The following is a 15927-nucleotide window of genomic DNA, read 5'->3' on the forward strand; positions in this document are numbered from 1 at the left end:
CTTCAATTGCAAATTATCCTAATGGAATTTTCAATGTGAATGAAAATTAAAAAATTAGTTACATGATTTTTAATATGTTGAACATTTTCGCAAAAAATAGATAAAGCTATTTTTTGGGATACATTAAGAAATTTCCATCAACAGTTTTACTAGAGACAAATATATTTCGAAACGATACCAATTGAATTTTTCTGATGAAATAAAAATTTTAAAAGTTGGATAATAATTATGAAAAGGAAAGCTTATTATTTGTTAACAAACCGTAAAATCATTGGCGTTTCATTTCCTATGAAATAGAAAATATTTCCTACAGATTGTCACGGCAATTGGTACTGTGGTCATTGACACTCCGTGCTGGCTTTTACATTCTTCTCCTGTAATGGAAAGATATTAGTTTCATGTAAAATTTGACTTAGTCGGGTTTCATCAAATCTTTACTTTTTGCGCCCCCCCCCCCCCCCGAATTAAAAAACTATTTTTAAACGAATTTTAGAACAGAAAATTTTTTCCTTTCAGAAATATGGATAAACTTGGTTGAACAATTTTTTCAAGACGCATGTTTTTGCTTTAAACTATGAAAAATAAACAAAGGTTTATCCATAGAAACGAACGACAAATTTGTTATAAACTAATTTCTTATAGGCCGTGTAGTTTCAGTTTCAATCGTACAAAATAACATTTTGAAAATGTAAATATTTAGGAAAACGACACAAGATACGAAATAAAATTGCTAACCATAAAAGATTAACAAATCTGTTACAAAATATATTTTGATAGTAAGCGTAGTTTTTATTTTAATCATAAAAAAAACATTTAACAAAATTAAATTTGTTGGTAAAACGACATAAGATACGAAAAGAATTGAAGAGACAAATGCAAATGTTTGGAAAAACGACAGGAGATACGAGAAAAAAAATTGTTAACCATAAAAAGAGACAAATCTTCTACAAAATATTTTTTGATAGTACGCGTAGTTTTTATTGTAATCGTAAAAAAATGTTTTAAAAAAATCTAATTTTAACTTGCGGCTCACAAATTTGAGTGCGTCTGTTGAATCTTGCGTTCCGTGCTCGGTAATGGTTCACCTCGGGCTTCGCACTCGGATATGTCTTTGCATTTAAAATGTTTGAATAAAACTTTATCAAAAAGATCTCTTTTAGATGGCAGTATTTATATGCGCCTTTATATTCTGAAATGTCTACTTAATTAAGTATAGTCAGAGATTAAGTTTCCCAAAAGCTCTGTAGGTTTTGAGGTACACATGCTCATCGTGACACTCGCGCTGCGCGCTCGATTTTCGACAGACATTTGTAAACAGGTTTTCTTAAATCTTTTTTTTTGTGACTTTTGTCATTTTTCCACAATTTTGCTATTTTTCTTTTCAATGTTATGTCTTATAGGGCTTTCAAAAAGAAATGTTTTTCTGCTTTGGACTTTGTTTCATATCATGTATTGTTTGGCTTAAAATTTTGATTTTCGGTTGATTTAAAAAAATTTGAAAATGCTATAACTCTGAGAATTTTCTTTTAATCGAAAAAAGTCATTTAAATAAATTGTTTGTATTTTTTTAATACTATAAATAACCATACATGGAATTTTAAAATTAAGAAAAAGTGGTCTAAAAATTTTCAAAATGCACTCACTTTTTGAATTTTTATCAAAAATGGCTGATTAACGAAGTTGTCTTTTTTTTTAGGACCTACGAGAGTGTGCCAAAGATGGATTTGATCTGTTCATTTTTTCGAGAGTTATCGGTTAATATTAGTTTTTGATAGGAGGCAAAGTTTTTATTTTAATTGTAAAAAAATATTTTAAAAAAAGTAAGATCGTTGGAAAAACGGCACTAGGAACGAAGAAAATGAATAGGATAAACACCCTACAGTAGATAGAGAAAAAAATAACAACAATTAACAGTTTCAGTTTCCAGAAATAAAGAAAGTTTTTCGTTTTTTTCACAAAACTTACAGATTCCATTTAATATTCTTATAGGAAATAATAGCATTATAATTTATCGTTAGTAGGCATACTTACAAGTAAAGTGAGTTTATTGAGTAAATAATAGTTGAAACTATAATTATTTTACAAAAATCATAAAAGCTTAAATGCGTTACATTGTTTCATGTCTGATATACCGTGAGATTGATGCGATTGGTATGAGATGGCAGAAAAGTGCAAAGTTCTTACATGCCTTAGTCCTCAAAATGATATCTTTTCTGAGTGACTCCTGAACATAACTAAAATTTCTGGGCTTTTTAATAATTTTCAATATTATTTTTTGGTTTATTTAAAATGATTTAATACAAAAATGTCAAGAATAAAAATAAACATACAAACACAAACTTTAACTTGAAGCAACTGCGTGACAGTCGCAAAGCTGCTAATTTTGACCGCGAAAATTTCCTATGATCTACTGTTGGCCACCTACTTACAATTCGAGACTTGAGAGCAAAGGAGCGTGACCTAATACCTAATATCTTTGCTAATGCTTAAAACTTCGAGACCTGTTCTTTAAAATTAAGGGTTCCGAGATTTGAGTTCTCATGCCAAAGCGTGATAAAATTAAGAAGTAGTGCCGTAAACTAGTCTCCCGAAATTTTCCTCCTTGTATAAATAAGCCACAGAAATGTTTAATTTAGGTGAAAAGTATTAATAATGAAGACGGGAATTTTTCCTTTCTTTTTTAAAAATAATTTTTTGCTCTCACACTGTAATTAATTATAACATTTCCATTAAACTTTGTCAGGCAGTATGGTATCCTTTCTGAAATTTTATACTAAAAAAAATGAATATTTTTTCCACTTTTCGAGTTAAATAAAATTATCTACTGTAAATCATTTTCTACTGTAGGGTAGTTTTCCCTAGACAAAAGTCATTCTCCAGAAAATTATCGATAAATCTGTTATAAATTAGGTTTTAATAGGGTGCGTAGTGTTTATTTTAATCGTAAGATATAAAATTAAATTTTTTTGGAAAAAGTACAGAACCTACAATAAAATATTAATTCGTAAAAATTTTTTCACTCAAATTATACCCGCAAATTTCAATTAAAGTATTTTTTGATGGGCACGCAATTTTTTAAATTGAAAAAAAACAAGACAATGAAAATACTTCTGTTTTAATATCAATGCATATTTTGAGTTGTAATATTATACATTTATTGAAATGAAACATTTTTCTATGGGCAGCTGTGAATAAAGATTAATGCCAATTAAAAACAAATATTAAAGTAATAGTTGAAAAAATAAAATTTTTATGTATAATAGAGTTGAATCTAATATAGAAAAGTGCGCGTTTCTGACCAATTACAATTGAGCACGAAGCACGAGATACTATATGAGAATTTATTCGTTAAATCCGCAAGAGCTTTAACAAAAGAGAATTCACAATCATCAGATTGCACTTTGAATTTCAAAAGGTCTATGCAGAAATGTGCGGGAAGTACAAAAGTGCTTAGGCGTAATCCAACAGAGGCGCGCTGCAGGAGTGCTCAAACTTGCGAGCGCAGCAGGAAGATTTTATATTTTTCGAAACAAATAAACAAAATTCAATTTCGCTGTCACAAATAAAACAGAAACCATTTCTCATTACTCTTTCTGAATATCTTAAGGTAGCAGTAAAAAAGAAATATAATTCGGCTCATTAAATTCGCATTGAAACAATTAAAAAAAGAGGAAATAAACTCCCCCTCTTTTCCTTTGTTAACTGGCTGCCTCTAATGAACGGTGGCAATGTTGTTTAGAAACGTTAGAAACATATTTCTCCATCTGAAGTCGTGTTGTGCAATTATCTTATACAAATTGAACTTATTGAGTGTACGTTTTTTTAAAAGAATTTTTGCATTCATAATTTGTTAAGCCTTTTTTCAAAAATACATTTATTGCACAATTCAACTTGGTTAAAGTTATGTGTTTGGATTTCCTCTCGAAAAAATAATGAAAAATGTACTGAACATTCAGTGTGATTAAGACAATGTATGATGGTTCACTCAATTAATTGCTCTTTGCATCTTTTAGATATTATTTGCAATCACTGTTTATTGCTACATACATAACGTGCATGGAAAGGATTATTAGTGGATTTTAGAACGAATGCTCTTTATTTTCGGATTCATTTGAATTTAAAAGGATTGAAAGGTCAGTTCGGCTTGACCTCACGTATTCAGAAGGATTGAACACTCTGTCCCAACTGCCTCGGATTCATTTACGAATGATTTCAAAGTATTTAAGATTGGTTTCGGATTTTTTCGGATTAAACTTTAGGATTGACATGAACTTAAAGTGGTTTAGGATTGATTCTGATTGAACTCATGCATTGCGAATGATTGAAATAGTTTCAATTTCCTGATTAATTTAAAATTACGAATTTCGAAAATCTTGAATTTGTGCTGAGGTCGGGTTTCGACATTCGTATTTTTAAACATTTTTGGTCAAACATTTATTCCAAGTTCAAAAATATTGCTTTTTTTCGAAAATATTAATTTGATTGCAATAAATCAATAAAGACCATTATTGTGCTAGCTTAGCACAACTCAACGCAATTTCGGATTTTCGAAATTCGAATTTTTGAAAATTTGTGGTTAAAAATTTATTAGGTCAAAAAAATTAGATTTTTTGGAAAATGTTAATTTGCGTGCGATTCGTCATTAGAGATCATTATTATAAAAGCCTAGCACAACTCCGCACAAGTTTCTGTTTTTCGAAATTCTGAAATTGATCATTTCTTTACATTTTTTAAGTAACTTTTTTTCGGAATTTTTTCAAGAATTTGACTTCATATATGCAGCACAGTTTAGTACGCATAGCAGGTAGTTTCTAGCACAAATTTTGTTCTTTCAACAAAAAGAAAACAAAAATGGTTTGGCCGAAATAAATGTTTATGTTTTATTTTTAGTCTGAAATTTTCATTTTTTCAACAAATATTCTGCGGCGTAATAGAGCACAAATCTAGCACAATCCAGCAAGAAATTCACTTTTTCCAAAAAACGAATTGGCGAGGCTGACATAAAAAAACTTTTTTTTTCTCTATTTTTCGGCTGAATTTTTCATTTTTTCAACAAATCTTTTACGGCACAATAGAGCTGAAATCTAGCTCAATTTAGCACAATTTTCAGTTTTTTTAAAATTTGAAGTTGGCATAACGAACTTCCTGGATATTTTTTTAAGTTTATATAAATATATTATTCGAAAGATTGTTGCGAAAACAGATATGTCGTGAAAGGACCAATTTTGAAGAAAATGTTTGTATTTTACAGGATTTTACCAACTTTTAGGGAAAAATTCGAGTCACTTTAAACGATATTTAAGAGATTTCGACGTTTGCAAACAATTTAAACATATTTAATGAATTTTCAGAAATTATTCAAAGGTGAAAAATATTTTAAATTTTTTCAAAAATTTTCAAACTCCTAAATTGAGTTCAAACGGACTCGAACTATCACGATAACTTTTTAAAGAAGCTTTTAATTTTTTGGTTAATCAAATTGAAATCTTCCAGATTTTTTTTACATTATAAAACATCCGACATTGTGAAATTGCCAACGTACCTAATTTTCCCAATTTTTATGAAATTGTCTGATTCTAAAAAATTGCAAAATTATTCAATAATAAAATAATAAATCAAATCATTTAATTGTTTACTTATAGGAATTTTTAAATTTAAGGGTATTATAAAGTATCAGGAATTTTGTTCTTCGCAAAACCAAAAATTTTCAATTTGGGAATTTTAATTGTCGGCAATTTTACAATTTCGGGAATTTTGTATTTTGAATATTTTCCTTTTGAGGAATTTTCCGTTTTCGAGAATTTTATTTCTCGAGATTTCTCATTCATCTCATTTTTAGATATCTTTTAAAACGTCTAAAAATCAGTTGAACTTTTCTTTAAAAATTAAATAATAATAATAAAATAATGTTTTAAAATGTTCTTAGGAATCTTAAGAACATTTTTATATTATCTCAAAACCTTTCCAAATATTCAAAAAGCTTTAAAGTCTTATTTTGAAATCTTTTTTTTTAATGTGACTAAACTTGTAAATTTATTCTTCAATCAATCGCATTTTTCTTCATTTCTTTTATATGCTGCAAAATTAAAAAAATGACCATAAAACCTTGGAGATTATTTTTCAGCAATTTTAGAAATATTTTTCAATGCTCTAAAATCTTTTAAAAAATAAGTTTCTGATATAAATTTGTCGAAAAGGCTAAAGAATTTTTTCTTTAAATACTAATGCTAAGTCCAATATTATGAAACCTAATAAAAAATTTAATTTATTATTTGATATGCTTTAAGCTATACTTTAAACAAATTTTTGTACCAAGGTGAATTAGAGCTAATAACCTAAACCCAAAAGTAAACTAAATCAAATCAAAATAAGAATCACTTTAAATTTTCCTAGTAATCATTAGAAAATTTTTATATTCTCTTGAAACCTTTTAGGATTCTCAAAAAGCTTCAAATTGTTTTGTTTGTAATCAGAGAAATCTAAGCAAAAAAAAAAAAATTTCCTTAGAATCTTCGAGATTCTTTTTTTAAAAATTTTGGAATGTTTTAACATATTTGAAAATATTTTCTTAGAACTGACTTTTAGACAAAATAATTTAGACAAAATAAATAAAATGACATTTGAAATTTCCTGAGGAATCTAATAAACTTTTATTATTGTTTGACTTCAAAAAGCTTATTGGTTTTTTCTTCGAAATCTTGAAAAATCTACACTTTGTTAAAAAAATGTTTAAGTCTCAGCAAAGAACAAACAGGAAGTAGCGACTAAAAGCCAAATTCAAGCAGTTTTGAATCCAATCAATTTTTTGGCAATAATATATTAAAAGTATGCTGCATGCGAGATCACGTCCCAATAACTTTTAAGAATTTGAATTTGTTCTGTTCAAATTACCGGCGACGCCTAATATCAGGCAAGCCAACATATTTCTTCGTCCAACATTCGTAGTTTTCGGCAGCACCTGATATTCTCGGTTGCATCGCTGTTTTTCTCCAAAAATTAAAGGTTGCGTTAGATATTTTATTCAAAACGTTTATGAACACTCCATATTTTGCTACATTCACAAAAGTAAATGTATCAGCGATCGATTCTTTGGATTTCAGTGGTTCCATTTTCAAATTTGACGCACGCGTAGACATATCTAACTCTTACAACGGGAATCGAGTAATTTCTAATCAATTTTGTATAAAAAGATAATGAATATTAATATTGCCCTTATTTAAGACAATGCTAAAAGCAGCATATATTTTTCTATTTTAATATAGTAAATAATTCGCTCCAAAAGTATCTAATTTAATCAATTTTGACTTCGTAATTTTGACAGCTGTTCATGATTTCCGCTTCTGCGCGATGAACTGAGTTGCCGATATCAAAGTTTTTTAATGCAGGTTATGGTTATGTTTACAAAATAATTGATTAAAACGTGAAAACTTTTTGAAACACAATTCCTTAAAATGAACCCGGTCCCAGGAACTGCATCGCTCCTCGAAGAGTTAGACAGTACGTTAATTTATCTTGCTTTTCCTAAAATCTTGTACTGTTAGGTTAGTTTTTTTGACAGAAAAAGTGGAATACAATTTTCAACAGCAATTACGAAGTTACTCTTGTTATATTTATTCAAGGAGTATTTTTAATAATTTCAAACCTAATCCTGTCTTTAGCAAATAATTATTTTAATTGTATTTGATTCTATTTACGTTTAAAGTTGTTTCCAAATTTGATATAGGTTATGTCGTATAGAATTAAAAGAAATATTTTGCAACCTTGAATATTATAATTATAAGTTGTAGTCGGATTATTATAAGAGAAACATCAACAATGACATTAATTAGTACTATTTATTGTTCTCCTTTTAACATATTATTTAAATCCTTTTGTTATTTTAATTATAGATTAATTTTTTGAATTTTTCTATAATAAAAAGCGGTAATTTTGAATTTTCAGTGGATTTAAAGTTTACAAAGTGTTAAAACTACTTTTTAAATTAAATTCAATACAATTATAAGAAATTCAAGTTTAACATTATACTATTTTTAAGGCTAGGTATAGAATTGAGCAATTGGAACGTTTCAAATTTAAATATCTTCAGTTTTCTCAATCTTTAGCACTGAAGTCGTAGGTGATACCATTTTTTTTATCGTAATATAAGATTGAATAACCATCGATCTTTTTATAAAGTAACTTATATAGTACTGTATCCATATATTAATTAAAATCAAACTTATTTTATTATTTTTATTGGTCCTAGGAAAATATATTTTATTCAAAGTATAATATTTTGAATCTTCCACCAGATTTTATTTTCAACCAGATAATTAAATTCTTAACTGCAACAGAGTATTTTTTAACAAAGTATTTGAATATTATAAAAAATTTATTTTTCAAGGAAAAAGACGGGTTTTCAGCGAATTGCGTAAATTTGTAACCAAATAGTTGAATTTTCTACGAAAAAATAAATTTTTTTAACAAAATACATCAATTTTAAACCACACAGTTGAATTTACAACTAAAAAAGATACTTTTTCAAACAAAAGAAAATAATTTTTTAAAATATAGTCCAATGTTCAACCAAAAAGATGAATTTTCAACTTAAATTATGAATGATTAACATGGACAAACATGTTCACAAAGTATTTCCATTGTCATTTATATAGTTGATTTTTCATGCAAACAACAAAACAACAAAACCGTAGAATTTTTTTAACGAAAATTTTAATTTTCTACCTTAAAGACGAGTTTCAACAAAGTACCTAATTTTTTTAACCAAGTAGTTGAATTTTCATTCAAGAAAATTGAAAATCTACAACAAAAGGAAAATTTTAATTAAAATACGTTAATTCTAAACCAAAAAGTTGAATTTTAAGTTAAAACCAATAATTTTCAATCAAAGGAAAATAATTTTTAGCAACAAAGTTCAATAGTCAAGTAGAAAGATCAATTTTTACCTCAAATTATGAATCTTTAATCGAAAAAATAAATTTTTAACAAATTATTTCCAATTTGAACCGATGAGTTGAATTTTTCTCCAAAAAATATTTAAATTCTAAATTAAAAAATCTTTCATGCAGTAAAAACGACAAATTTTCAACCACTTAGTTCAATCCTTAACTAAAAACTAAAAAAGATTAATTTTTAACTAAACAGTTGCATTATACAAAAAAATTTGTACCAAATAGACGAGTTATAAGTAAAATACATACATTTTTGCACAAATAGTTTAATTCTATGCTAAAAAACAAAAATTTTCAACAAAAAAGTAAAATTTTCAACCAGAAAATATTAATATCGAACAGAACACATAATTTTGAACTAACCAGTTTCATTTTCAACAAATCAATGTAATGCTCAATCAAAACAGATTAATTTTCGACAAAAAAGTAGAATTTTTAACCCAAATCATACACCAAATTGTTGAATTTTCAAGCCTAGAAGTAGAATTTTTAACAAAAATGTTAAATTTTTGACCGGAAAACATGAATATTCAAGATAATGTTAATTTACAACCAAATATTTGAACTTTAGAGCCTAAAATGTGAATTTTCTACGAAACTGTTGATTTTTAAACATGCAAATATTAAATATCAACCAGTTGAATACTTAACGAAAGCGGATTAATTTCCTATCAAAACGTACATTTTTAACCAATAATGATTTTAATTTTTAATTAAAAATCTTTAATTCAAGAAAATCGATGAATTTTCAACCACGTAGTTGAGTCCTTAACAAAAAAAGATGAATTTTTAACCAAACAGTTGCATTTTTAAACAAAAATAAAATTGTTTGTACTGAATAAACGAGTTTTTCGCAAAAAATATATAATTTTTTAAACAAATAATTAATTTTTCTACCAAGAAAGAAACATTTACAACAAAAGAGTTCAATTTTCAACCCTAAAATATGAATTTTCGACAAAACATGTAATTTTGAACTAGCCAGTTGAATTTTCAACAAAGTTGTGGAATGCTCAACCAAAACAAATGAATTTTCGACAGAAAAAGAGCATTTTTAACATAATAAAAATGAAATTTTTACGAAAAGAGATTAACTTCAAAACAAAAAAAAAACGTATATTCATAAAAAGCCTTGAATTTTCAATAAATAAAATTTTTTTAGTCAAGAACAGAAACTAAGCAAATTTTTGAATTTTCAAGCCTAAAAGTAGATTTTTTAACATAAGTGTTAAATAAAGACGGGTTTTCTACAAAACTGTTGATTTTTAAACACGCAAATATGAAATATCAACCAGTTGAATTCTTAAGCATAGCAGATTAATTTCCTATACAAAAATTTCATTTTAACCAAAAAATTATTATGTTTCTATGAGAAGAGATTAGTTTTTAAACTAAAGGACGAGAAATTATACTTTGAAAAAATCTAGAAATAGCTGGAAAACTCCTGAAATTGTCAGCCATTTTTTTCCCAAGATTTGACTAGACATCCTGTTACATACAGGAGCTCTTTTAGGGGTGGATTGCTCTCGAAATTGTGTATAAAATGAGGCCAGGTTAAATCTAATTTGTCTATTTCTTAAGTAGATATTGCAAAAATAGTTTAAACTTTAATGTTTTTCTAAATGTTCAATAACTTTCAAAATAATCAACCTTTTTCAGTGTTCTTGTGCTAATTTTGAAGCTATTTTTCACATTTTCATAACAGTTTATGAGTATAAGTATTAAAAAATTTATTATTTCATTGCAAGAACTTGCAGTTGTAACAAAAAAGTTGGAAAAATTGTCTTTGTGGTAAAAAAAAATATTGTTGCATAATATACGAAACGTATAATCATGACGTTTCTATAAAAGTTCTTTAAAATATATATATATTTCATTTTTATTCTGATTTTCGTACAGATGAAATGTTTTCAAAATTTTCCAACTCTTTTGTTACAACTTCAAGCTTTTGCAATTCGATAAGGAAATGTTTAAGATTTATACTCACAAGCTGCTGTGATACAATGAAAAAAGTAGCTTCAAAATGAGCCGAAGAACATTGAAAAATGTTGATTATTTCGGAAGTTTTTGACCATTTAAGAAAACATTGAAATTTACACTATTTTCGTAATATCAACTTAAAAAAATAAACAAATCGGCTTAACTCTAAGCTCATTTTACACATAATTTTGAGAGCAATCAAGCATTTAAAGAGAATGTTTTTTTAGCTCTAACATGATTAAAATTAGGAGAATTGAATCAGTCATCAAAAAAGAGGTGCGAAGACTTTTGCGCCCCTGCAATACTTGAACTACTCTTTTTCTATTTATTTATTGATTTTTTCAGAAAAACTCATGGTGCTTTTGCGAGATGGTAGAACTTTAATAGGCTACCTCAGAAGTGTCGATCAGTTCGCGAACTTAGTTCTGCATCGCACCATTGAAAGGATTCATGTAGGCAAAGAATATGGAGACATCCCACGGGGAGTCTTCATAGTCAGAGGTGAAAATGTAGTCCTTCTAGGTGAAATTGTAAGTCAATATAAAAAATATTAATATTTTTTAAATATTAAACATAGAATTGATTTCAAATCGAAAAGTTTCGAAATTTCAAGTCGCAGAATCTATCAGCGACAAAAAATTAAAAAATTCATCTTAAATTAAACTTTTTAGAGTAAATTAGGCGACACGTATTTTTCCGATTTTGGTGGAAAAAATGTACACTAAGTTAAGAGTATTTGAATTTTGACGTGTTTTCAAAAAGAAGAAGAAACACGAATTTGTTATTTAAACATAGACGGTTTTTTTTTATGTACTTGAGACATCACTTTTTTTAATTTTGGTAATTATTGCCGCCCTTTTTCGAAATACGCCAAAAAAATTGAAAAAGGTTAAAAATTAACAAAATGGCGACGATTTTCTGAAAAATATAAAAAATAGATTTTAACCAAAAACCGACACTTATATTTCTGGTCAATTTTTGGTTGAATTTAACCGATTTAACCTTTTATAAGAAATTTATCCTGCTAGTTTTATGCAGGATAAACCATTTTCATGATCAGGGACATTTTTTTATCAAATCAAATTTTCTTATTTTTCTCGGAAACAACGAAATATATACAAAAACTTCTTCACAAATGTTTGCATATTATGTCTAAAAGATTTCCACAAAATATGCCGCTTTCTCTTTTGTGATATCTTGCACCATTTACGAAAAATAACTGTAAACATATTTTAACTCCCGCTTATAATATTTATTATAATATTTTTCAATAAAATCTTATAATCTTATATCTATAAAATTTTTCCTGGTAAATAATAATGGGGAAAAACATTTTGGTGATGCTATTTCAGAAGCAAAATTATTGAGAAAAACCTAAGAAATATTTAATTACGTCAAAATAAATAGAGTAATAAATTGCGAAGCGACATTTTTCCAAATTTTGGTTTGTTTTTTAAATTAATAATTTCGCTTCTGAAAATTCATCACTAAAATAAAAAGAGTTTTTTAGATTATTATTTTTATGAGGATTTTCAATTAAAAATAAATCATTTGGTGATTTATTATATTATCATTTATTTATTTTTAGTTTCTAATATAGTTGTTTTTTAATCTCTCAGTTTTTTCATAATGAAGACAATGTTTTTATTTATATAGTTATGAAGAACACGAAAACTAGGATTTTTCCAATTTTTTAATTTTTTAGTTATTTTATTTTTGCGTGGTGGACAAAGTGTTCACCAATCATCCCATTATTACTTGTCTGGTCGGCCTTTCAAATAGACTTTTCGTAAAACAATATATCTTCAATATTTTTGATAGCTTTTTTTAAATTATTCGAATATTAACAATATATTTTCATTTATATATAATTGTAAAGAACACGAAAACCAGGAGATTTTTCAAATTTAGTAATTTTTAAGTTTTTATTTTTTTAATATTCTCAGTTTTTAAATTTAAAGTAAACGATTATTTCATTTTAAAATTTATGTTTCACTTCGATACTTTTTATTTTAAAGGAATGCATAAAACCAGAAGTTTTACACATTTTTTTTCAATTGATTTTTTTTCGTGTAGAATTTAATTTCTTTGATATTCATCACATTAAAAAACATTTTTTTTATTATAATAAAGTCATCCTATCCATTTTGATAAGGCAACATTATTTTTGCGTTCGAGAGAATTTTTTTCCGAAAAGAAGAATTTTCAGAACTTTTCTAGATATGGAAACTTTTATATTGACTTTTTTTGTATCTTTTGTTGTTTCCAAAAGAATGCGATAATTTTGCTTTACGAAAAAGAAAAATTTGCGTTAAAAATTGTGTAGCCCGCATAAAACTCATATACAGATTTCCGTATAAAAAGCTAAATTTAACACAAAATTAGCCAAAAATATAAGTTTGGCATTTTTGATAAAATCCGATTTTTATTAATTTTTTCTAAATAAATCGTCGTCACTTTCTTCATTTTGAACCTTTTCTGGATTACATGAAAAACTATATATGTTTAAATAACAAATTTGTGTTTCTTTTTAAAGAGACGTCAAAATTAAAATACTTGTAGCTTCATGACAAATATACATATATTTTTTAAGTCGGAAAAATATGTTTCGTCCGATTTCCGCGAAAAAAAAAACACATTTCCTCGGCTGATTTGAAAAGGATTCAATCTAAAGTAAAAATTTCTGAAAGGCTCCTGAAAATACGGTTATTTTTTTTTCAGGACAGAGATAAGGAAAAGGATCTCCCTTTATCTGAAGTATCAGTAGACGACATTCTCGACGCACAAAGGCGAGAGCAGGAAAATAAACAGGATCAGGATCGCTTAATGAATAAAGCGTTAAAGGAACGTGGTCTCAATTATATTCCCGACTTGGGGCACGATGACATGTTTTGACGGACAGTTCCCCTAACTTCGAATTTCTCATCTTATGTCTTTTCTCGTCACTCCAAGTAATAGAAAAGCATTCACTAACAATATCAAATTCCACCTTTTTCTTCCCACTCGTCTCATTTTTCGGTAGAAAGGTTCGTTATTTAAAAAAAGCGCGACTTCTAGATGTTACAAGCAGTGCTTAATAAGACTGGACTATTTTTTAGAAAATAAGAATCGTCAAGTTCTGGCTTATTCAGCAGATATTTGATTTAGTATGTAGTCTTTACTCGGCATGTAAATATACATAATTTTCTATCGTACAATAATAACTTTTTGGCAAGATAAAAGGTTCTCGTCTTCCATTTTTCCAGGAACATAGGGAAATATTTTTTAAATCGTTTAAAGACGTGGGAATTGCAGTCTTTCCAATTTTTCCCTGCATTTTCTTTTTTTATTTTTATCATTATTATGGAGTGAAAGGAAAGAAAATTTTTGTTATTTTTTGTTTCTGAATTGGAGAAGAAATTTTTTTTATAACATTTTCATTGAATTTAAGGTAAGTATTCTTATATTTATATTGCAAGAATATTTTTGTAATTTAACCTGTTTTATTTAATTGAAGGAGATAAATTTTTATTTCTAGTTTTTTTTCTGAATTTGAAAAGAATTATTTTTATTGAGTTGGAAGTGAGAAAATTCCAATTTTCGATTTCTTTCTGATTTGGAAGAGGAGTATTTTTTTAAAAAGATTTTTATCAAGTTGGAGAGAAGGCAATTTTGGTCATTTTTTGTTTATGAATTGGAAGAAGACGTTTTTTCTTTCTAATATCATCATTGAATTTATGGGAAGAATTTTTATATTTCTATTTTTTTCACAGTTGGAAGACTATTTTTTTTATTTTAACCCGTTTTATTGAATTGAAGGAGCTAACTTTTTATTTATAATTTTTGTATAAATTTGAAGAAAATTATTTTTAACATTTTTATTGAGTTGGAAGGGAGAAAATTTCAGTTTTCGATTTTTTCTGATTTGGAAGAGGAGTATTTTTTTTTAAAACGATTTTTATGAAGTTGGAAGGGAGGAAATTTTGGTGATTTTTTTCTGAATTGGAAGAAGACATTTTTCTTTTTAAAATTTTTATTGGATTTAAGGAAAGAATTTTTAAGTTTATATTTTTTTAAAAGAATTGGAACAATATTTCTCAATGTTAACCTGTCTTATTGAATTTAAGGGGATAACTTTTTTTCTGAATTTGAAGAGGATTATTTTTATTTTTAAAATTTTTATTGAATCGGAAGTGACGAAATTTCGGTTTTCAATGTTTTTCTGAATTGAAGGAGGGACATTTAAAAAAATATATTTTTACGGAGTTGGAAGGGGTGAAATTTAGGTTTGAATTTGCTCTGAATTCTAAGATGCCATTTTTCCTTTTTAGCATTTTTATTGAGTTGGAAGGGGCGATACGATTTTCAATGTGAATTATTTGAATTTTTTGCGAATTTAAAGGGCTCTCTTTTGTTTTTAGCTTTTTTTTTGCAAAATTGGAAAGGAGAAATTTTTTGTTTAATTTTTTTAAATTTTGAATACGCCTTTTTTTAAATAATTTTTATTGAGTGTAAGCGAAGAATTTTCATTTTTTCTGAATAAAAGAGGGAACTTTTTATTCTCAAAATTTATATTGAGTTGCAAGGGAGAAAATGTCGGTTATTAATTTTTCTGAATTAAAGGAGGGACATTTAAAAAAAAAATTTCATCGAATTTAAAAAGGTGAAAGTATGGGTCGAGTTTTATCTGAATTGAGCGAGGCTCTTTTTTGCTTTTATGATTTTTAAAGAGTTGGAAGCGGTCACATTTTAGTTATTTTTTTGTGTTTGAATTGGAAAAAAAGAAATTTTATATTCTTATCATTTTTATTGAGTTGCAAGGCAGGTAATTTTGGTTCCTAATTTTTTTCTAAACTTTTTATTTCGAGTTGGAAGGGACGCAATTTCGGTTGTTAATTTTTTTTTAATTGGATGACCGACATTATAAAAAAAAATTTTCATCGAGTTGGAAGAAATAAGAAATTACGGTTTAAATTTTTTATGAATTGGTAAAGGTTCTTGTTTGTTTTTATCCTTTTTT

At 26.9% G+C, this 15927-nt stretch overlaps 1 protein-coding gene across 1 annotated transcript; it reads left to right on the forward strand.

The window, feature by feature from the left end:
• The first annotated feature begins 7355 nt into the window (after window positions 1-7355).
• On the forward strand, window positions 7356-14149 carry LOC117174586 (U6 snRNA-associated Sm-like protein LSm1). Its single transcript, XM_033363815.1, has 3 exons — window positions 7356-7497; window positions 11274-11458; window positions 13650-14149. The coding sequence occupies exons 1-3, from the start codon at window positions 7452-7454 to the stop codon at window positions 13821-13823; spliced, it is 405 nt and encodes a 134-aa protein (XP_033219706.1). The 5' UTR covers window positions 7356-7451; the 3' UTR covers window positions 13824-14149.
• The last annotated feature ends 1778 nt before the right edge of the window (window positions 14150-15927 follow it).

This window comes from Belonocnema kinseyi, chromosome 6, assembly GCF_010883055.1.
Source record: "Belonocnema kinseyi isolate 2016_QV_RU_SX_M_011 chromosome 6, B_treatae_v1, whole genome shotgun sequence".
NCBI classification, from domain to species: Eukaryota; Metazoa; Arthropoda; class Insecta; order Hymenoptera; family Cynipidae; genus Belonocnema; species Belonocnema kinseyi.